General features: G+C 41.9%; 1 protein-coding gene across 7 annotated transcripts in view; it reads left to right on the forward strand.

Moving 5' to 3' along the window:
• Positions 1-24,559, forward strand: part of LOC126175054 (CCR4-NOT transcription complex subunit 7) — a 119,553-nt gene that overhangs the window by 79,056 nt on the left and 15,938 nt on the right. For all 7 annotated transcript variants that reach the window (XM_049921567.1, XM_049921570.1, XM_049921573.1 and 4 more), the window contains 2 exons: positions 8,881-8,995; positions 23,840-23,980. In XM_049921567.1, the coding sequence (XP_049777524.1) occupies positions 8,881-8,995; positions 23,840-23,980 (256 nt within the window). The remainder of the gene's footprint in view (positions 1-8,880; positions 8,996-23,839; positions 23,981-24,559) is intronic.

Here is a 24,559-nt window from a genome sequence, read left to right on the forward strand (position 1 = left end):
ATCTCAAATCCCTAGCACAGAAAAATTAAAATCACTACAGGAAAAATATTCAAAATTTTTCTATCCCCGTGTGCTAGGAACCTCTTCATTATGTCTCCATGGAAAGATTATTTTAGTGGAAACAGAGCGAGGAAGGGAAGGGGGAGGGAAGAGTTGTTAAATATTATTAACATGTGCCTTGATTCATCTTCCTCACACATAGCTTGCTGGCATTAGCAGTGCTCCCTGCCGCCGTTGGATAAGCAGCTGCAGCAGCAAGTCGTATACTCCTAGCTCACTCATTTGTTACATAGTTTAATTCTTAATTTCTTTGCGTGTTTTTGGTACTTGCATTGTTTAATTCATAAGTTTCGGGCGTATTATAGAATTTGAGAGTTGTAGCATCGCGTTTTAGTACTCGAATAGTGTTAAATCGCGTAGTCTCCTTCCGCCGCCGAGCAGTGTTCAGCAGTGCACAAGCGGCAGCATTACTGCATTTACTAGGCAATCTTGTATTTTAATAACCGTTTAAATTTTGTGTCGTTTTGTTTGCGCTCTCTGTAGATTAGTTCAGACGTTCTTTGCACAACAGTTTTTAGCATGGATAGGGACTGCAACTGCTGTGTTCGGATGCAGGCTGAGTTGGCATCCCTTCGCTCCCAGCTTCAGGCAGTGTTGGCTTCGGTCACACAGCTTGAGGCTGTTGCCAATGGGCATCACTGTGGGGGTCCGGATGGGGGTTTGTCGGAGACGGCCAGCTCGTCCCACGCATCCCCCGATCGGACTACGACTGTGGTTGCCCGGGATACTGCCTGCATTGAGGCTGATCCCTCACCTGTGGTAGAGTGGGAGGTCGTCTCAAGGTGTGGCAGGGGGCGAAAGACATTCCGGAGGGCTGAACGGAAGGCCTCTCCAGTTTGTCTGACGAACCGGTTTCAGGCTCTGTCTCAGGCTGATACTGATCTTCGGCCTGACATGGCTGCTTGTCCTGTTCCAGTGGTTGCCCCTCAGTCTGCAAGATCCGGGCAGTCGCAGAGGGTGGGCTTACTGGTAGTTGGGAGCTCCAACGTCAGGCGCGTAATGGGGCCCCTTAGGGATATGGCAGCAAGGGAGGGGAAGAAAACCAAAGTGCACTCCGTGTGCATACCGGAGGGAGTCATTCCAGATGTGGAAAGGGTCCTTCCGGATGCCATGAAGGGTACAGGGTGCGCCCATCTGCAGGTGGTCGCTCATGTCGGCACCAATGATGTGTGTCACTATGGATCGGAGGAAATCCTCTCTGGCTTCCGGCGGCTATCTGATTTGGTGAAGACTGCCAGTCTCGCTAGCGGGATGAAAACAGAGCTCACCATCTGCAGCATCGTCGACAGGACTGACTGCGGACCTTTGGTACAGAGCTGAGTGGAGGGTCTGAATCAGAGGCTGAGACGGTTCTGCGACCATGTGGGCTGCAGATTCCTCGATTTGCGCCATAGGGTGGTGGGGTTTCGGGTTCCGCTGGATAGGTCAGGAGTCCACTACACGCAACAAGCGGCTACACGGGTAGCAGGGGTTGTGTGGCGTGGGCTGGGCGGTTTTTTAGGTTAGATGGCCTCGAACAAGTGCAGAAAGGGCAACTGCCTCAACGGGTGCGGGGCAAAGTCAGGACATGCGGGGACCAAGCAGCAATCGGTATTGTAATTGTAAACTGTCGAAGCTGCGTTGGTAAAGTACCGGAACTTCAAGCGCTGATAGAAAGCACCGAAGCTGAAATCGTTATAGGTACAGAAAGCTGGCTGAAGCCAGAGATAAATTCTGCCGAAATTTTTACAAAGGCACAAACGGTGTTTAGAAAGGATAGATTGCATGCAACCGGTGGTGGAGTGTTCGTCGCTGTTAGTAGTAGTTTATCCTGTAGTGAAGTAGAAGTGGATAGTTACTGTGAATTATTATGGGTGGAGGTTACACTCAACAACCGAGCTAGGTTAATAATTGGCTCCTTTTACCGACCCCCCGACTCAGCAGCATTAGTGGCAGAACAACTGAGAGAAAATTTGGAATACATTTCACATAAATTTTCTCAGCATGTTATGGTCTTAGGTGGAGATTTCAATTTACCAGATATAGACTGGGACACTCAGATGTTTAGGACGGGTGGTAGGGACAGAGCATCGAGTGACATTATACTGAGTGCACTATCCGAAAATTACCTCGAGCAATTAAACAGAGAACCGACTCGTGGAGATAACATCTTGGACCTACTGATAACAAACAGACCTGAACTTTTCGACTCTGTAAGTGCAGAACAGGGAATCAGTGATCATAAGGCCGTTGCAGCATCCCTGAATATGGAAGTTAATAGGAATATAAAAAAAGGGAGGAAGGTTTATCTGTTTAGCAAGAGTAATAGAAGGCAGATTTCAGACTACCTAACAGATCAAAACGAAAATTTCTGTTCCGACACTGACAATGTTGAGTGTTAATGGAAAAAGTTCAAGGCAATCGTAAAATGCGTTTTAGACAGGTACGTGCCGAGTAAAACTGTGAGGGACGGGAAAAACCCACCGTGGTACAACTACAAAGTTAGAAAACTACTGCGAAAGCAAAGAGAGCTTCACTCCAAGTTTAAACGCAGCCAAAATCTCTCAGACAAACAGAAGCTAAACGATGTCAAAGTTAGCGTAAGGAGGGCTATGCATGAAGCGTTTAGTGAATTCGAAAGTAAAATACTAGGTACCGACTTGACAGAAAATCCTAGGAAGTTCTGGTCTTACGTTAAATCAGTAAGTGGCTCGAAACATCATGTCCAGACACTCCGGGATGATGATAGCATTGAAACAGAGGATGACAAGCGTAAAGCTGAAATACTAAACACCTTTTTCCAAAGCTGTTTCACAGAGGAAGACTGCACTGCAGTTCCTTCTCTAAATCCTCGCACCAACGAAAAAATGGCTGACATCGAAATAAGTGTCCAAGGAATAGAAAAGCAACTGGAATCACTCAACAGAGGAAAGTCCACTGGACCTGACGGGATACCAATTCGATTCTACACAGAGTACGCGAAAGAACTTGCCCCCCTTCTAACAGCTGTGTACCGCAAGTCTCTAGAGGAACAGAAGGTTCCAAATGATTGGAAAAGAGCACAGGTAGTCCCAGTCTTCAAGAAGGGTCGTCAAGCAGATGCGCAAAACTATAGACCTATATCTCTGACGTCGATCTGTTGTAGAATTTTAGAACATGTCTTTTGCTCGAGTATCATGTCGTTTTTGGAAACTCAGAATCTACTATGTAGGAATCAACATGGATTCCGGAAACAGCGATTGTGTGAAACCCAACTCGCTTTATTTGTTCATGAGACCCAGAAAATATTAGATACAGGCTCCCAGGTAGATGCTATTTTTCTTGACTTCCGGAAGGCGTTCGATACAGTTCCGCACTGTCGCCTGATAAACAAAGTAAGAGCCTACGGAATATCAGACCAGCTGTGTGGCTGGATTGAAGAGTTTTTAGCGAACAGAACACAGCATGTTGTTATCAACGGAGAGACGTCTACAGACGTTAAAGTAACCTCTGGCGTGCCACAGGGGAGTGTTATGGGACCATTGCTTTTCACAATATATATAAATGACCTAGTAGATAGTGTCGGAAGTTCCATGCGGCTTTTCGCGGATGATGCTGTAGGATACAGAGAAGTTGCAGCATTAGAAAATTGTAGCGAAATGCAGGAAGATCTGCAGCGGATAGGCACTTGGTGCAGGGAGTGGCAACTGACCCTTAACATAGACAAATGTAATGTATTGCGAATACATAGAAAGAAGGATCCTTTATTGTATGATTATATGATAGCGGAACAAACACTGGTAGCAGTTACTTCTGTAAAATATCTGGGAGTATGCGTGCGGAACGATTTGAAGTGGAATGATCATATAAAATTAATTGTTGGTAAGGCGGGTACCAAGTTGAGATTCATTGGGAGAGTCCTTAAAAAATGTAGTCCATCAACAAAGGAGGTGGCTTACAAAACACTCGTTCGACCTATACTTGAGTACTGCTCATCAGTGTGGGATCCGTACCAGATCGGGTTGACGGAGGAGATAGAGAAGATCCAAAGAAGAGCGGCGCGTTTCGTCACAGGGTTATTTGGTAACTGTGATAGCGTTACGGAGATGTTTAACAAACTCAAGTGTCAGACTCTGCAAGAGAGGCGCTCTGCATCGCGGTGTAGCTTGCTCGCCAGGTTTCGAGAGGGTGCGTTTCTGGATGAGGTATCGAATATATTGCTTCCCCCTACTTATACCTCCCGAGGAGATCACGAATGTAAAATTAGAGAGATTAGAGCGCGCACAGAGGCTTTCAGACAGTCGTTCTTCTCGTGAACCATACGCGACTGGAACAGGAAAGGGAGATAATGACAGTGGCACGTAAAGTGCCCTCCGCCACACACCGTTGGGTGGCTTGCGGAGTATAAATGTAGATGTAGATGTAGATGCATACTTCCCACCCCATGATCTGTTTCATAAAGAGAGTGCTGTGAACCTAACATGACAACTCCCCCACCCTTTCTTAATTCTTTGACATTTTGATGCGCATCTCATAATCAGGGATTCAGATTGCACCTGCCCCAGGGATTGAGTTCATGAGAGCCTCATTTATCAGAAGACAAGACAGGGCTCTAGCAATGCATTTCAGATCATGGCATACTTTCCGTACAGAAGAAACCATGAAAGGAAGCTGACAAAATGACAGTGAAAACAGAATGTTTTATAGCCAGTTAGCGAGGTTTATACAGCATAAATAACTGTGTAGGTCATGTTACAAGTATAAGCCATAAAACTGATGAGATATTCATACTAAATACCTCAGAATGCCCTAGGAAACACCCTGTACTTCGAAACAATGAATGCTGCGTGTGCAGCCACATCCCATTTTCTTACATTTGAATGACACTTTAGAGTGGGTACAGTTAGACTTGAGTTCAGACACTTCTGAAGAATATAATTGTACCTTATATGTGTGGGCATTAGAAAACACCTTATCTTCTGCTATGGATACAGCCCAAGGACCAGATGCTATTATGTATTGTATATTGTGTCAACTGTGCAAAGGATCAAAATAACCCCTCCTTGATCTTTTTGCCTACTCGTGGCCACAGGACCTGTATGGGTATTTGTGGAGGCTCTCCATTATACCTCTCCTAAAATGAGGGAAGGATAATATCTTCACAAGCAGTTGCTTTCATAAGCTGTGAAGGAAAGACTCTAGATGGGATGGTGAATTGCCAGCAGAATCAGTGTTAAAGGAAGAAACTCATTACACACTTCAAATAGGGCGTGAGGGAGTATCATTCTCTTAGATAACCTGACTACTAGAGGTTGCTCTATAGGATGCTCTCCTGTACAGAAGAAATCATTAGGGATAGTTCTTGCTATTGAAAAATCATATGGCACTATGTAGACACACACACACACACACACACACACACACACACACACACACACCTGCCTTTGTGCAAACAACAGTGCAATGAAGAGTCCAATTGATACTTCTTTGTTTCATGACGCTTTGTAGTTTACTCCTCCTCCTACTCCTGTCTTGCATCTACAACTCGTCCATTACAGATGATGCTTCAGAGACTAGAGGGTTGAGACACAAAATACTGGTTTCAAGTGTTCAACAGGTATAACGGTGTGTGTTTATTTTAATTCTATCTGTCACAAGTTTTAAGGAACTAGAACTATAATTGGGTGGCACAGTTTTCCATTTTACTCAGTCTGTTAGGTTCTTGGGTATCACATTTGATCAATGGCTCACACAGTTACCTTATGTTAGGACCTTAAAATGTACTGTTCATAGTTCAGTCCAAAGTTTGTAGCTTAAGGTGTTTGACAAAGTGCACCATGTAGAGGCATCAGACTGTTATCAGAGACTTAAAAAAGAAGCCCCATCCCTAGCCTCTTGGTCAAAGCTAGTGAGCCACCATTTGCAATCGGGCAGGACCATGTAACGTGCCTTCGAAGCTGAGGTGGCTAAAGAATCTCCAGTCTCCATCATTATTGCTCATCATGCAATAGAGCATCTAGTCCTGAATTGCCTTTGAGTTGCAGAGCTGTCAAGCTTTTGGGTTAGACAGGTTTTAGGAAAGAACAGTTAAGCAGATACGAAGGTCTCTCTGTGTTGAAGCAAGCTGCCACCTTGGCTGATAAAAGAGCAGATATTGCCGATTTTGTCCACCAGCATTCATTCCTTTGTATTTTAGAAAAGGATTCTAATGGCAGACGGGGTTTTTACAGATCGTACCAAGCATGGTGACTTCGTTGACTATTAAATGGTTTTCATAGACAATGTCTAAGGATCTCAGCTACCAGCAGATTTCAGGGTGCAGTACCAAGATATATGTAATCCTGATGGCTGTCAAGCAGGTTAGACTTCACTCGCCTGCTACAACAGTCATAGCACTGCAGAGAATCCAAAGAATCTCGTACAGAACATCCAGGGTAACCTGTTTTCTCTGCAGAAGCAAGGTAAAGAGCTGCCTTTCTGTTGGGAAGTAGGGCGCATTAGAATTAACTGTGATGTGGCTGTAAGCACACTAGATGTCCCTGCGGCCAGTTATGTCACTAGTGAGAATGACAAATAATATGAAAAGGATAGAGTGCTGCTCAGTGTGAAGACAGGTTGAATTGCAGACAGGCACAACAAAAAGACTGTTACACACTGAGCTTTCGGTCAAAGCTTTCTTCAGACAAGAAAAGACACACATTCACACAAACAAGCACACCTAATGCACACGTGACTGCTATCTTCATCCAGACAGTCATGGGTACATGCAAGAGGGTAAATAAACTTCGGAAAATTAAATTAGCCACCCAGTCACTTAGAGAATCCAAGATCGTTGGAGGAATCGTGACTCCTCCTTAAGTAGTTTGCAAGTAGATTTTAATGCTTGTTTGACTCCTTCCCATATTTTTGTATTGGAGGTCAGTGAGACAGATGTACATTAGGAAGAGTTGGTGCTTTTATGTTACTAATTTTATGTCATGTTTTCACATTTTGTTTTAGAGACTCCCATAATGTTTTTAACCGTGACGATGTGTACTTGAGCACTTATAGTGATACGCAGGCACACATATTTTTATTGTTTGTTTAGTATATTAATTATTTTATCTAGAAAGTAACCTCTTATGCATTTTAGGTCCATTTGTCCAGAGTGATTTTTTGCCCGAGACAGTATTTTGTTGGGCAGTTTTGCCATTGGTAGAAATTGGGAGGAGGAGGAGGAGGAGAAGAAAGGGGGGGGGGGGTGGCAGGGTTTGACTCATCCCGAATATCTGGCCCACAGGCAGCTCTTTGTGCACTCACTGATGTTGACATTGTGTGGCATTAATTTATGTTCATCAAGAATACTGATAAAAATGGTATTGAGCGCCCTACAGTCATTATCATCATCATCATCAACATGGTCATTATCATTTCATTTCGCTAACCATTTATGAAAGACCTACAGTTAAACATTGTTTTGAACCACAACTTAACTTTACATTGCTCACATCTACAGGTTATTACCCTCTACTAATTCAGTATTGAATGTGGACCTTTATATTTGTAGTCTGATACTGAACTGCAAAGTCAGTGATCCAAAGACATACCATGATACGTTGTTATGAGCTGCACCTACAACCTGTGCTCTAAATTGGTCAGTGATAGAGCAGAATCCACTTGTGTCACCTCATATGTTGCATCTGATTCTGTTTACTCTTCATGGTTTGATTTTTGTGACAAGTGATATGCAGTGTCACTATGCATCTCTAAATGATGGGCACTTTTCATATTGAATTTCAATTGTACCTCAGATGTTGCTGGAAGCTAATTCAGTATGCTAAAATTTTCTTTTGTAATACATAAGGTGCATTCAAAAAGAAATGAGCTAGAGGCTCTAAAATGAAAACCACAGAAGTGATAGTAATATTGTTGCTTATGGAAGAAGCTGAGGTACCTATAAGAGCACAGAGGCCCCAGGCTCGCCTCTATAGGGACATGGGTGCATTACTTACATGACAACAGAGTGAACATGTGCACTTGTTGACTGTCCACTGCACTTAGTAGTACTGAAAACAGAGAAACAGATGCTTCAAAAGAAGAGCAAAGGTGCACAGAGCATTTCTTTACAGTGAAAAAGTGACAGGAACACAATATTCATCGAAGAATGGCACAAGTGCCCATCATAATTTTGTAGCTCAATCTGACCTCTAGGCCAATGGTTGTTACTGTAACTCACCAGTCTTAAATAATGAGGGCTTCCAATTTGCGGACAATGATATTGGTAATGCAGTTTGGTGTTCCAGATTGTCCATCATTGGTTAACGACATCCGTCCTTTCTTGAATCACTTATGCCATGCCTTGATCCTTGCAGTGAAGATGCAATGCATTTCATACGCTTCTGCCATTCTTCGATGAATTTTCTTTTCTGCTGTAAGGAACTTTCCGTATCAGGAAACACACTAATCCCTCTGCACTTCTTTTGACGCCTCCATTTCAATGTTTTCAGTACTACTGAGTGCAGTAGATAGTTGTTGTGTGCATGTGATCGTTCTGTCATGAAGTGGATGTGGCCCTTGTCCCTCTAGCAGTGAGGTTCAGGCCTCAGAACACTTACAGGGGACCCCATCTTCCTCCTTAAGCAATGGTATTAGGATCCCCTTAGAAGTTCTCATTTTACAGCCTCTTGCTCGTTTCTTTTTGAATGCACCTTGTGTTTAGTATTCTAGCACCTGATACATGCTTTGGTATCTTGCAAGAGTTTTGAAATGAATTGTTTTGATATTTACAGAACTAATATTTGTGACACAATTGATTTTTTTTTTAATGTAAGAAACGTGTATCTGTTGTGGGTCTCATTTTTGCTATTTCTTTTTTGTCCACAGTGGGTATGATTTTGGCTACCTCTTAAAACTGCTTACAGATCAGAACCTACCTCATGAAGAGAGTGACTTTTTTGATCTTCTGAGGCTGTATTTTCCAACAGTATATGACGTCAAGGTAATTTATTGGTTGTTATGAGTAATATTTTCTTGCCAGTAATGCTTTATTGCTAATAACTTGGAGACTGTCTGCTGTGTTATATATTGTTTTGATCGTACTTTGTATGTTGAGTGATAAATGAGCACTATAATAAATTATTCACAAAGATTTTACACCAATAATTAATATGAAGACTTATGTATTATTAGATTCAGATGTTGATAATATGTGCATAAATCTTTGTTCGCACTTTTTTTTTTCTCATTTGAGAAGTAATATTCCCAAGCCAGGAGTATTTTGGGGAGTGCAAAAAAGACTAATAAAGTCCAATTAGGAGAGTAAGGCAGTTGAAACAGTATTTAATACTGTTTTGACTGTCGTGCAGTGTTGACCTAGCAACAATCAGAGCTCGAACTGGTGCAGCCATGTTGAAAAATTTCACCTGTTAACATTGCAGCCATGTACTTTTGACTACAGCTCACCATTCAAATGTGTGAGAAGGGATAAATAGTGTGCTTCCAGTTGTTATTAGGTTTTATATAGAAACGTAGTGAAGATAATTCATTGTGTGCTGTGTTACATTGCCAGCAATTCTGCTTTCCTTATTGGACAAAAGTTTGATTCCCATGATATTGAATGAGTTAAAAATAGCTGATAATGGCATCATTTGTTTATATCAACAAGACAAGGCTACACATTTTTTTATATTTTTACTCGTCTACTGACAAACTACAGTCACCTATTTCAGAATCTTTCAACATCTCACTAATCCATGCTCCATTTCTTACCTCTATTGGATCATTTTCGCCTGATGAGCCCATATGTACATCCGTAGTCATTGCGTGTGCATTGATCTCATTATCTGACATCCTCAACTTAACATGTGACGAGCAGAAGTATATAGCTGGAAAACTGAATCACAGTAACTTTTTCCTACAGTTCACAAAACAGAATAATAATTCAATTTGCAACAACATATTCAATTCAACACTGTAATCAGTGCTGAGAAGCACATCAGACTTACTTACAATGTAATAAAACAAGAATAAACTTCATTTACACAGTAGGTTCAGTTCTGATTTAGCACTGCATTAATAAATTAGCAGGAGCTACTATGGAAAGACTGGGCAATGACATTTACATTATTAAGTGCCAAGGTATAATATCAGTATTATAAGTAGCTGTCACTACATATGTTGATTACTGTTTGCATTTGTTGAAGTTATCTGATCAAAGCCTGTATTGCCAGTTAGTTACACTCCAGTGCTTTAATTGCATGAGAGGTGAGAATGCTGTCTGTTCAGTGGTGAGTGTGGCATTGACACCCACAACTTCCAGGTGTTGCCGTTGATATGCAGCAGTACCATCAACTGGCCATTCGGTGAACTACTGTAGTGGGTGTCTTACAGTTGCTTGCCATCCATGTTGCAGATGATGTAGCATGAAACAGTAGAATCACTTCTCAATACAAGTGCTTTGCACATCACTGAGACAAGTAATACCACTGCAATCCAAGCTCTTTGGTCCTTGGGTGCACAGTGTGTCTGACATCACACAACAATCAGAAATAAGTTCACTATTTATCCCTGTAATGTTTATCAGTTAATAGGATGGGGAGACAATCACACAGTGAGATCCAACATTATTTGAAGAGATCCAGATATTTTAAGTTAATCAAACACTTCAAATTTGGGCTGCATGGTTTGCAACTAATATTATCAATTGATTGACATGATCAATTATTGGCACTGTGGCCATGAAGTCCGTTGCAATGTGCTGACGTTCGTTGTTGTTAATGTTAAGCACCCAGTCCAGACACTTGGAGCATACACACATGTAATCCACTGTTCCAGCAGGCTGTTATATGTTTAGACGTGTGATGCAGTTCTTGGAATTAGTATTATTTATTTAATATGATCTTATTATGGCCATCTTTTACATCGGAGCAGGGTTTCACACATACAGTACCTTTTTTAAATCAGAGTTAATTAAGAAATAAACAAACAATGGAAAATCCAGGATGGAATGGAACCGTATTACGAGGAGGAAAGTTGCTGCTCACTATATAGCGGAGATGTTGAGTTGCAGATAGGCACAACAAAAAGATTTTCACACTTAAAGCTTTCAGCCAATGGCCTTTGACAAAGGGGCCCCAGCCTTTGCAGCATCTTTTACCTTCGGTGCTGCATGTTTATCCTCCTGCTATTCTTTTTCCCGTCCCTTGGGGAACATGTCTGGGGTATTTTTGGGAATGTTCCGCATTGCCATAGCTGACATAAGAACTGTCTCACCACCATTTGTCGTTCATTTTTTCTTTCTTAATTCACCTTCTCCTGTCCTTCCTCTGCTTCGGCATTTGAGGCTCCCCTTTTTTTTCTTCTTCCTCCCTGTGCGCTCCTGAAGGCCGGTCCATGCGTCTGATGCATACCTGGTGACTCAGTAATGTGTAATTCCCAGCCCCGGTTTGACAGTTAGGGTTCACATGTACCCCTCGGTACAGGCCAGGCCCAGGGAGGGATGATTGCCTGAGCTGCTACCTTCCCAATGTGCCGATTGGTCCCTCTGTCAGGTGTTTGGGAGGTGTGAACCCCTTGTGAAGGGGCCCCCAATTGGAAGGAGCATGCCATTGGAGATGCTGGTGATCATGGGGGATTTTCTAGCAATGAGGCAGTCATCATCTTTGCAGTCCACGTCTACCAAACATAAATGGAATGAAGCTCCTGATTCAAAGACCCTCCCAGCTGCACCACAGTTCCTCATGGTTTCACATGCTGAGGACGGTCAGTCCTTTGCAACAGTAAATCCATTTCTAATTCAGAAAGGTATTGATGCATTTGCCGGCCCTGTGAAATCCTACTCTTGTTTACGCAATAACACTTTGTTTTTGGATACTGCTTCTGATTCTCATGCATAACAGCTGCTTGCTGCTTAGCTTCTCCACAACTATCCTGTATTGTATCGAGGCCCATAGAATTCTGAATTCTTCCTGTGGTGTTATTTACACAAGGCTGCCCGACAGTGTGACCAAGGCCGAAATCCAAATGTACATCTCTGATCAGGGTGTCATTGGCATCCGTCAGGTGATGAGAAAGATAATGCCTCCTTAGTGCCCACATGCACTCTTTTTCTCACCTTCGAGAGAGTGGTGCTTCAATTCAAGATCAAAGCAGGCTATGAAGTTAGCACAATCTGACCGTACATTCCGAACCAGATGTGCTGCTACCAGTGTTATCGTTTAGACTCCACTCGAATTTCTTGTCGACACCTGGCCAAATGTGTAACCTGTGGTAGGGATGCATACGAGGGCGATTGTCCGCCTCCTTCTCCCCACTGTATGAACTACAATGGCGACCATGCTGCCTCCTCTCAAGATGGTCCCACGTATATCGATGAGATGGCTGTCCAGGGGATCTGGGTAAAGGAAAAAGTACCTTATCCAGTCGCACGCAAGTTATTGGCTAGTCTCAAACCCTGCATTCTACCATCTGGCACTTACAGTACTGTTCTTGCTGCATCTCGGTCCATAAAGGACATGGCCATGCAGACATGCAACCTCCTCAAATTCAGCTCTGAGGTTGTGAAATCACCCAGTGTCATGGTAGCATCACCGTCTCCTCATCCAGCTGTACAAGAAGCCATCGAACTCTCGTCTCATGGGACAAAGTCACCAGCTACACAATCAGCAGGCTGGAAAGGACAGAAGGAATGCTCCAGTGAAGACAGCCGTCCATCACCTGAGTCTTCCTCCGGTAACCAGAAAGGCTTGAAGAAGTCAAACAAAGTCATACAGCCTTCTCGTTCACTGACTCAAAGATCTTTGACAGCCTCTACGTTGCCGATGCTCACCAATGAAATTTTTCTGTGTTGGACTCCACAGGCCGACAGCAGAAGAAAGCTGATGCTCCTGTGGACATCATGGAGCAGGATCCTCCTACCTCTGTGCCCTGTAGCACTGAGTCTTCGCAGGCTAGCACTCGCCAGCCGCCGAGGTGACACCCCACAATTTTTTCCTCATCTTAACACTCCTCCAATGGAATGTTCACGGCCTTCAATCCATCAAAGAGGATTTACGGCTGCTTTTCGAACTGCAGCATCCACTTGTTCTCTGCATTCAGGAAACAAAATTGGATCCTCATGATCCTCATGATCTTTTTGAGATTCCACATTTCTTCCTGGTCCATTTTGACCTTCCCAACAGGGTTGGCACTCCATCTCATGGGGGAGTCATGCTGCTCATATGGGATGACGTTCATAGTCAACCCATCTCCTTGACCACCCATCTTCAAGCTGTTGCAGTTCACCTTTTCCTTCCTCACTTGACCTTTCCCCTTTGTACTGTTTACATCCCTCCATCATTCAGTGTCACCAGGGCAGATTTCCTCCAGCTTATTGGGCAGCTACCTCGCCCCTTTCTGCTGCTTGGTTACTTTAATGTGCACCATCCCCTTTGGGGTTCCCCCAGAACCTGCCTGAGGGGTGCTCTCTTGGCTGACCTTGTTAATCAAGTTAACCTCTTGTGCCATAACACAGGAGCACCCAAGTTCCTTTCAGGCTCCTTGCACACCTATTCCCATTTGGACCTATCGTTCTGCACTGCCCAGCTTGCCCATTGACTCAAGTGGTTCATTCTCTGTGACACATATTTGAGCCACCATTTCCCGTGTGCTATCCGTTTGCTGACTCCTACCCCGACTCCGTGGACTGAGGTGGACCGTGATGCAGTTCGCGCATGGAGACTTGCTCGCTGCGTTTGTAACAGTCTAGGATGGCAAATTGCATTCATTATAAACAGATGCATCTACAGTGTCATCATGTTCTTTGGGATAGCAATAAAGCTAGCTGGATTTCATTCACTTGCTTTTTTAACTTACCGCTGCCTCTTCAGTCACCTGAGCCATCCACAGAGCCATTCCCCAATTTTCGGCCTGACTGTAGCCACCATTTTGCGGAGATTTTGAGCTCCTCCCTGTATCACCCTGACTTCCTCCACCGGAAATGAGCAGAGACAGCTTGGGTGATACCCTTCTCATTCTCTTAGAATGGTGTGCTACTATGCCGCCTTTACTATGAGGGAGCTAGATCATTCTCACACTCCATCCTGATTCTCCGCCCTAGGGCCGCACGCTGTTAACATTCAGAAGTTGTAGCATGTTTCTCTTGCGAGCAAGCACTCCTGCTTAATACATACAACCACATCTGGGCAGAGGGCAAATTTCCAAAATGCTGGTGTGAAGCTACCGTCGTACCCATACTTAAGCCCTATAAGGACAAACACCTTCCTTCTACCGCCCCATTTCTCTGACCAGCTGTGTTTGCAAGTTGACGGAATGTACGACTCATGCCCGGCAGGTATGGTGGCTTGAGTCTCGCAATTTAATAACCGCAGCACAGTGCAGATTTCGAGTTTGCCATTCTGCAGTTGATCATTTTTGTCCACCCATGTCATGAATGGTTTTCCGCAAAAACCCCAGACTATGGCCATGTTTTTCAATTTGGAGAAAGCCTAAGACATCTGCTGGATGACTGGTATCCTCCATACTCTCTACATGTGGGGCTTCTATGGCTGACTGCCCCGTTTCCTCTAGGAATTTTTAATAGACCGAGTTTTCAAGATATGTATGGATTCTGCCTTGTCAGACACCTTTATCCAGGAAAACAGTGGGCCTCAGGCTTCCATCCCTTGTCCGTTTGAAACGTGACTATGGATGTTTCGTTTATGCATCTGCACAGCCATCCCTCTTACCTGTCTCAATACTATCCACTATCATGGCATCTGTTTGGCCACTAGTGCCTTCTACACTAGCCCAGTTGAGAGTCTATATGCAGAAGCTGCTGAACTACTGCTGTCCTACCGCCGTGACTTTCACCTTGGCAGATGTGCACGCCATTTGCCTGCCATGCATAGCCATCCATCTTATGCCTTATTTTTCGATGACTTCTTTGATCGCCAGTGTGGGGCACGTCCCTCTTCTCTGTTACCTCATGGAGTTTGCTTTCGGCTCTTGCTCCGGCAACTAAACTTTGCATCTGTGCAACTTTCCAGGTGGGTGTGAACCCTTCACCACCTTGGCTTCATGTAGCACTTCACGTTCACCTTGGCCTTCACCCGTTTCCTAAGGACACTACTCAAGCTTCATTATATCACTTTTGGTTTCACGACCTTTGCATGGAACTTCACGATAGTACCTTTGTGTACACTGGTGGCTCTCTGACTGACCATGGTGTTGGGTGTGCCTTCGTCATTGGTGTCAACATTTTATGGTATCGGCTTCCGGAACACTGCTCAATATTTATAGCAGAGCTCTTCGCCCTGTATCAGGCGACGCAGTGCATGGTGACACAGACTTTTCAATTGCGTCATCTACTCAGACTCTCTGTGCCCTTCAAAGCATCTGTGTACTGTACACCATCCATCCCTTAGTGTAACGGGTCCAGGAAAGCTGTCACTTGTTTACTCTTAATGAAGCTACTGTGTTGTTCTTGTGGGTTCCTGGTCACTTCGGTCTAACAGTAAAAGAGGCCGCTCATGCAGCTGCCAAGGCTGCAATCCTCGCACCTCAGCTCGCTAGTTCTTACATTCCCTCCGATAATCTCTGTGTTAGCGTCTGTCAGCAGGTGGTGTTGCATTGGCATCACCACTGGTCCTCCCTTCATGGGAACAAGTTCCAGGTTATTAAGCCCTCCCAGGAACTTGGACAACCACCTCTAGGCTGCCTTGCTGTGAGGAGGACGTTTAACTAGGTTGCGTACTGGGCACCATCGTTTTAGCCTTTGCCATTATTATTAAATGTAGCTCCCCGACCACATTGTGCACATCACGCCCAACTTTTAATTTTCCACCATTTTCTGGCGGAATGCACTTTTTTTAACTGCTTACATTCCTGTTTGTGTTTGCCATTTGAGTTATCGGGCATTTTAGCGAATGGCATGTGGGCTGTCAAACGCACTTTACTTTTTATCCATTGTAGCAATATGGCGAAAGCCATTTAATTTTTAGTTTTGGACCTCTGTTTCTCTATGGTGTATTTTATAGAACTTTCACCAAGTCCATGTTTTTAGCTGCCTTATCTTCCATCGATTGGGATTGATGTGTAGTCGTTTTTAACTTCTCTCTTTGTCTTCATGTTTTACAGCTTTTGACATTGACGTGGATGACCCTAGTTGTTTTTATGCCCTAAAATAGAAACAAAAACGAAAGATAGTAGAGAAGTCAGGTGATGCCTTTTTGCATGCTGCCAGGATAGTGAAATGTGATCGGAGAGTCAAACATCACAGATATATTGAAAACAGGCATTCATAACCAGTTCCAGATACCCAGAGCTTTCCTGAGAAAGGCCTTGCAGGATAACATTGCAGTAGTCAGTAATTGGAAGTATAAGTGTTTGTACAAGTTCCTTCTTCAGGTCAAGAGTGAAGAGCTTTATAATTTTGGAGGGAATGGATAGGTGCTGATGCCTTCTTGCACACTGCAGTTACATGCTCAGTCCAATTTAGATTTTCATCTATTATTACTCCTATACTCTTTTCGGGAGAACTCGTATACATTTTGGCTTAAAAATGGTAGGGATTTCTGATATTTTGGGCTAATGAGCCTAGAATGACCAACCAGTGCTGCTTGGGTTTTGGATGGGTTGAGGTTTAACACTACACTCTGCACCCATTTTTATAGTGCATACAAGTCGGTACCAAGATCTGTGATAGCTGTCTTCAGGTTAATTGGTTTTGCATTTACATGCAGCTGGAGGTCATAAGCATACATGTGGTATTTGCAGTAGGACAATACTGATGAAACATCATATACATGCAGTGAAAAGAGTATAGGACGTAATACTGCACATGGGATGCCTGGTACTACCTGCCTCTATTGTGCTGGACATGATGCATTGCTGGTGGTACGTCAAGTATGAACAAAACCAGCGCACTCCACTTGGCGAGAAATTTAGGCTGTTAATTTTGGCAAGTAAAAAGTTGAACTTACTATCAGAGGCTGTGCTGAAGTCTAAGGAGCACATGATAGTCGCCTCTTGCACATCCATAGCAAGCTTCAGGTCATCTGTCACCTTTATTAATACAGATGTTGTGCTGTGATGTTTACGGGAACCTGATCGGTATTCATCTAGTAGGTTGTTTGTAATTGGGTAGTTGTTAGCTGATCATGGACTATATATTCTGAGGACTTGGACAGTGTGGGAAGAATGTGAATAGGTCAGTAATCAGAGGGTGCTGTAGCGACGTCTTTTTTAGGTAAGGGCTTAACTAGTCCCTGTTTCCAGGCCTCAGGGGAAAGATGTGTTGTCCATGTGGTTGAAGATATTTGTTATAGTAGGTAATAACAGCTGAACAATAAGCTTAATTCGGACTTTATACGGCGGCCGGTGTGGCCGTGCAGTTCTAGGTGCTTCAGTCTGGAACCGCGTGACTGCTACGGTCGCAGGTTCGAATCCTGCCTCGGTCATGGATGTGTGTGATGTCCTTAGGTTAGTTAGGTTTAAGTATTCTAAGTTCTAGGGGACTGATGACCACAGATGTTAAGCCCCATAGTGCTCAGAGCCATTTTTTTGGACTTTATACCATCGTGTCCAGTTGATTCTGATCTGGTTTGCATGATGTCTTTTTTATGGTATTTTGCAAGTAACATCATTTGGATAGAATTTAATGTGACTACAGTCACTTACCACCATGAAGTAATCAAGGAGTCTGTTTCATTTTTAATTCAATTGTGGTTGTAGGTAAAATGACATATTGGTTCTGTTTATTGGCTGGGACTATGGAATCAACTGCATCTTTTACTTTGTCTATACCAAGGCCATGCAGGTTTGTCTGAAGGACAGCTATTCTATTTCTGTTGTCAGTTAATGTATTGCCATGCCTGAGTTTTCCGTTTCTCACTGCTTGACGGACTGTTCTGCTTCTGCTTGTAAGCAATATGAGTTCAAAGTGCGGGTCACAGTTTGTATGCCTGATGTTAAGTGTCTGAGATTCATGAACTGTTTCAGGTCTCCATTTAGCCAAGATGCAGGTTTCCCTTCTCACTTTCTGGTCTTTAGGGGAGCATATTTGTCATATAGTTGAGTAAGTTTGTTAGTAAATCCATGATTTTCTTTCTTTCTTTCCTTTTTTTGCATCTGAGAATGAAATCGATGTTTCCAAACTTTTTCTTGCGTCTCAGTTGCAAGTTCAAGTAAATTAGTGCATTTGAAGTCTCGATACGTAGTTAGTTGCAGCTTCTTTCTGGAACATTCTAGCGAGTGTGTCATGAAAATTATGTCATGGGAATAAATGACAAGTGTAGGTATTTGAGAGGTATGAAATTATGTGTGGGGATTGTGTTGAATTTCTCTCTCTGGGGATTTCGTTGCAAATATATCTATGAGAGTGTGATTACTGCTTGTATGATGGGTGGGAGCAAGCTGTAGGGGCAATTTGTTTGAAGAAGAAACCATCCACTTAAATTTCACCCTGGAAGGACAGTTGCATAGAAAATTTGTTAGTTTCACCAGCTATAATTATTTGCTCATATGTCAATTTGAGATTTGAAAGAGCAGTTTTGAAGCACACAAAACCCGCATACTGTAGCAGTTGTGTAGAGGACGCACATCAGTCATTTTCTGTTAAAGAATTGATGACATATTTCACTTGTTTATCTTCTTTATGGTTAGGTATTTCCAGCACATAGGTGATAAAGTGGAGCATATGTATGTCACTACTCCACCCCCTCACCTATTACATCTGTCGTGTCTTTAAAGATGTAGCCATCTAGATTTACCAAATTTGTAAGAATAGTTGGCCCCTTCTAGTGGCGTTACTAATTATTCTCGTGAGCATGTGTGTGATCGATCGCGACGTACTTGTTGGAAAAATTGGTTTTACGATATCCGAACAAAGAGTGCCTGTGTTTATGACATTTGGTCAGACCACTGATTTTTCTCACATGGATAATTGTCCAGAACACGTTACTTGTCCTGTAACCATCATGACATGATCAATTGGGTTGATTGTTGTTCTTGCGACATGACATAAAATTTCAGAATTATCACTCTCAAATAAATCACCAGTACTGAACTGTCAGCACTGGTATTATGTACACAACTTCCATGGCAATAATTTTAAGTACTTTGGCAAAATTACTGTAAACTGCGCTATGAAGCCATGGTGTCGACACTGTGTGATACGTACACCATGGAAACTAAACCACAACTCCTCTACAGTCTCACTCTCTGCCTGCCAGAGAGGCGACTAATGATGTAGGCTTGCGGGATAGGCATTGATACAACAATATGCTTACAGCTTCACTAGACGGTAAGCAACAGGCATCTGCAAACAATCGAAGAAGGGTGCTCAGATTTGAAATGATAATTAAATGGACACCCTAGCTGCAAACAGGCGTTCATATACTTCGTTGGGGACATGTTGAAAATGTGTGCCCTGACCGGGACTCAGGCGCACTATCCTCTGTGTCCTCGGTGACTCAGATGGATAGAGCGTCTGCCATGTAAGCAGGAGATCTCAGGTTCGAGTCCCAGTCAGGGCACACATTTTCAACATGTCCCCAATGAAGTATATGAACTCCTGTTTGCAGCTAGGGTGTCCATTTAATTATCATTTCATTTCTAGCAGAGCTGCATGGTTATCAATGGTAACTGTTCTTTCGGGAACAGATACTACCATCATATATAGCTGCTCAGATTGCCACCTAAATTGTTTGTATAGATTAGAAACAGCAGAAGGTCTAAAACTCTTCCTTGGTGAATGACATATATCACTTCCATTCAGTGACTTGCCATCAATTACTGTGAACTGCAACCTATCTTATAGGAAATGATGAATCCAATTGCACAAGTGAGTCTATACTCCATAGCTACACAATTTAATTAGAAGCTGCTTGTGTGATAGCTTTCAGAAGCCCTCTGGAAATCTGGAATCAACTTGAGAGCCTCTTCAATAGAACTTATTACTTTGTGTGAAAAAATAGCCAATTGCATTTCATAAGGATATTATTGTCTTAATGCATGTTTTTTCTTTGAGGTGTTGTGTTAAGTGAACACTGTTTGTGTTCCAAAAGCCTACTACAAATCGGAGTTACTACTAATGGGCCTATAATTAAGTGGATTACTGTTTTTCCTTTCTTGTGTGTGGCTATTGCTGTGACCTGTACAAGTTTCCAGGCTTAAGATATGCAGCTGTTTGTGATTGCTAAAAATGGAGCTATTGTGTACTCCAAAAGAAACCTAACAGGTATACAGTTGGGACTGGAAATGACACAAGTAGCTTTGCTACACTGATGATACTTTTAAGTTACTCATGCTAGCAGCAGTTCTTGATCAGATTTCTGAAATATTTACTACATCTTTTTCAGTGAAGGAATGTCAGAAAACCATATTTAGTAACTCTGCTTTAGTGGCACAGTCATTGGTAACGTTGTCACAGTTGCAGGTTGTGTATCTAACCGCTTCCATGGGGTAGCAAAGATTTGATTTTCAGAATTTCATATAATTATTGACTGGGTTTAAAAAAATTAAAATGCTGCCGTAATCTACTCATTGAGAGGTATAATCTTATGTTAAAGGTTTAACGCTGTAATACGAGTATTACAGTTGGAAAACATGTGCATGTCTTGAGGCAGCGTAACTCACCACTTCAAAACTACCGGCCTATATTCATCAAATATTTGAGAATGAGAACACTTATTTACTTACAACAAGCTGTATACATAATTTCAAATTCTTTCTAAACTTTTCTGTGCTTACATACTTAGCGTCAGATATTTTTAATCAGAAGATTGAAGCTGTTTTATACATACAAGTTTGATCATTTAAAGAATCAAGTTTGATGGTCTGACAAAAATACATTTGCATTTTCTACCAGACTTTGAGAGTGAGTTTGGTGGTAGAAACTATTAAGTGTCTCACATTGAAGTCCATGCTTAATTTTGAGCTTCTGTCTCACCTCCATTTCATTTCCTCTGTGGCCATAATTGTGTGTTCCACTCCAGTCTGTCTCCTGATTCTTTAGAAATTCCCAACATGCCTCAGTTCATTACTTACTCAGCAATTTTGTTTTTAAGCAGTTCATCACATTAAAAGTTCACTTCCCACTGCCATAAGTCAAAATACACTCTGAAAAGCCTGTTTCAGATAGTATGGTAGTTTGGTTTTGAAAAATATGTTTAGTGTACCAAATGCACCCCCATACATCCACACTAGTATTCAGCACTTGACATTATTAATGACTTCCATTAGCATCTATTTTTCTGATGTGGAAAATTGAAAAGCAAATGCTTGGGTCCTCCAAGAACTATTTCGAGTGAATGAGAAAATATTTTTGGGTAGGAAAAAGTGCAATTCCTGAGACTTCAGTGAAGACAACAAACTGAAAAAAATATACATACTTTCATACCACCAGAATTGTATAATTTTACTGAAAGGTTAGTGGCAAGAATCCATTATTATCAGGAGAACTTTGATAAATTTTGATTCAGTTTGTTAAAACTTTCCATTGCGAAAGGGCATTATTGAGTGGTGTAGCAATGATGATGAAAGTGAGAAACAGAATGAATTTGGATGTGCATTAGTTGACTCTTTGTGGAAAAAAAAAGAAAAATATAAAGTTTCACCAACTTTCTTACTGAATCATTATTTCTCATTTAAACACCCCTGCAAAATGTATGGGCTTCAGTTGTTCAGCGAACAGCTATGTATTACTTATCTTTCATTATTTTTAAATAGATGTTTTTTTTAGATCTCAATGTTTGTTAGGTAGTAAAGCTTGTATTGCCTGGTGTGATTTCATTCAAGGTTAATAGTCTTGGAAGGTTTGGGAGCCATTGCTCTAACCTGATTCAGTTAAAATCATTCTTATAAATTGTGCAGATGTATGAAAATTGTAACCCAGCTAAACAATTAATAAGCTGATGGCCAGAGCTTAAAAATGTAACCCAGCTAAATAATTAATAAGCTGACGGCCAGAGTGTTCTGTTTAGTTACCACCATATATTGTGCACTAGTTAAACTTTTTTGTGTTGGGCGTAGTGAAAGTACAGTTTCATTCAAGGTAATTTATGAATTATATTTCAGCAAAATACAATGATTTACTAGTCGGTCAGTCATCTAAAATTCATGGTAATGGTTTGCTCTAATAATTGTTCTCCATCGTTTTGGCTGTTCAGACTTCTGCATACGTTGCACTATGAAGAGTTCAAAATTTGAGCTGAACAACTCAAAGAAAAAGGGACATTAAATCAAGAAATTATTCTGTGCATCCTCTTAAACAGTCTTTAATTTTACACATAGTTAAGAGTTTGATTGGTTTGTACCCCTGTTTTGAAAAGTTTGAGTGAGATTATAAGTATATGTGTACTCATGTGTCCTCAGTATGTTTCAGCCGTGTAACCTTATGAGAAGAGGAATTTTATTATCTCATTATATACATACATACATAAAACAATGATTTTGTGTACAGGGAACTAATTAATGTTGTTGTTGTGGTCTTCAGTCCTGAGACTGAAGCAAGCTTCATCATCTCCCAGTACTTGCTGCAACCTACTTCCTTCTGAATTTGCTTAGTGTATTCATCTCTTGGTCGCCCTCTATGATTTTTACCCTCCACACTGACCTCCAATGCTAAATTTGTGATCCCTTGATGCCTCGGAGCATGTCCTACCAACCAATCCCTTCTTCTTGTCAAGTTGTGCCACAAACTCCTCTTCTCCCCAATTCTATTCAATACCTCCTCATTAGTTATGTGATCTACCCATCTAATCTTCAGCATTCTTCTGTAGCACCACATTTCGAAAGCTTCTATTGTCCTCTTGTCTAAACTATTTATCGTGCATGTTTCACTTCCATACATGGCTACACTCCATACAAATACTTTCAGAAATGACTTCCTGACACTTAAATCTATACTCGATGTTAACACATTTCTCTTCTTCAGAAACGCTTTTGTTTCCATTGCCAGTCTACCTTTTATATCCTCTCTACTTCGACCATCATCAGTTATTTTGCTCCCCAAATAGCAAAACTCCTTTACTACTTTAAGTGTCTCGTTTCCTAATCTAATTCCCTCAGCATCACCAGACTTAATTAGACTACATTCCATTATCCTCATTTTGCTTTTGTTGATGTTCATCTTATATCCTCCTTTCAAGACACTGTCCATTCTGTTCAACTGCTCTTCCAAGTCCTTTGCTGTCTCTGACAGAATTACAATGTCATCAGCGAACCTCAAACTTTTTATTTATTCTCCATGGATTTTAATACCTACACCGAATTTTTCTTTTGTTTCCTTCACTGCTTGCTCAATATACAGATTGAATAACATCGGGGAGAGGCTACAACCATGTCTTACTTCGCCTGTTTCATACATCTTGCTCACCAGATGGTAGAGTTTTGACAGGACTGGCTCTCCCAAGGCCGTCAGTAGTTCCGATGGAATGTAGTCTACTCCGGGGGCCTTGTTCCGACTCAGATCTTTCAGTGATCTGTCAAACTCTTCACACAGTAACTAATTAATGTGAATGATATAATTGAGGCAATGGAAAATCCAAGCTGGAAGAATAATTGAGGCCTATACAGTGTCAAAAAAACCTAAATTAATCTCAATTTACAACCATTATTTTACAAGTTTATTACACTACTCTACAGAGACAGCTTTATCATCATTTAAAAATTCCATGACTGAATAATATCATTTCTGCATAAAGATGGCTTGTAATTTTAGTTCAGCAAGCATAATACCACACTACAAAAGTTTTTCACTTTTAATTTGTCATAAATTTTCATGGCCATTTAATTTTCTAATATGAGTGTGGCTGCAATATTCACGCTACAAATTGCCAATCTTTGTTCTTTTTTATTTCCACAGTACCTCATGAAAAGCTGTAAAAATCTGAAGGGAGGCCTTCAAGAGGTAGCTGACCAATTGGAGCTGGAAAGAATAGGACCACAGCACCAAGCTGGAAGTGATTCACTTCTCACGGGCATGGCATTCTTCAAGATGAGAGAGGTAAGCAATAAGTGATCATTTACTTAATGTACAAGAATAGACCTTTTTGTAGCTGTGTCAAGGGTGAATCATTTAAAACTTGCACCACAGATATTGCAGAAATGGAAGGTGCTTTTGATGTGCAGTTTCCACAGGATGGATTGGTAGTCAGGGGCTCTTATTGTTAGCCAATAAACAGATCATAATAATAATTAGAAAGTGTATTTTTGTGCATACAGACACTTCTTAAATGGAACAATGCCTATTGACATTAACAGACTAAAAATACAGTAAATTAGAGTGTCAGTGGTGTTTGTTGCTGGATTCTAGTGGGAGTCATTTACGAGATGATGTATTTTGAGAAGTTCCCACATTGACACCGTGCTATACCTGTGATAATATACACTAAAGAACAACAGAAGTGCACACACTAGGCATGTGGATTCTGACCAGTAATGAGATAATGGACAATCATAGGTTCAAAATGACCACCGACAGCAACAATACATGCTTCCAGTCTGGTATGGAATGACTGCTGCGCACATGTTGGCATTTTGGCTGATATGTCCAAGCAGGCTGCAGTAATATGTTGTTGCATAT

The sequence above is a fragment of the Schistocerca cancellata genome, chromosome 3 (assembly GCF_023864275.1).
Source record: "Schistocerca cancellata isolate TAMUIC-IGC-003103 chromosome 3, iqSchCanc2.1, whole genome shotgun sequence".
In the NCBI taxonomy this organism is placed as follows: Eukaryota; Metazoa; Arthropoda; class Insecta; order Orthoptera; family Acrididae; genus Schistocerca; species Schistocerca cancellata.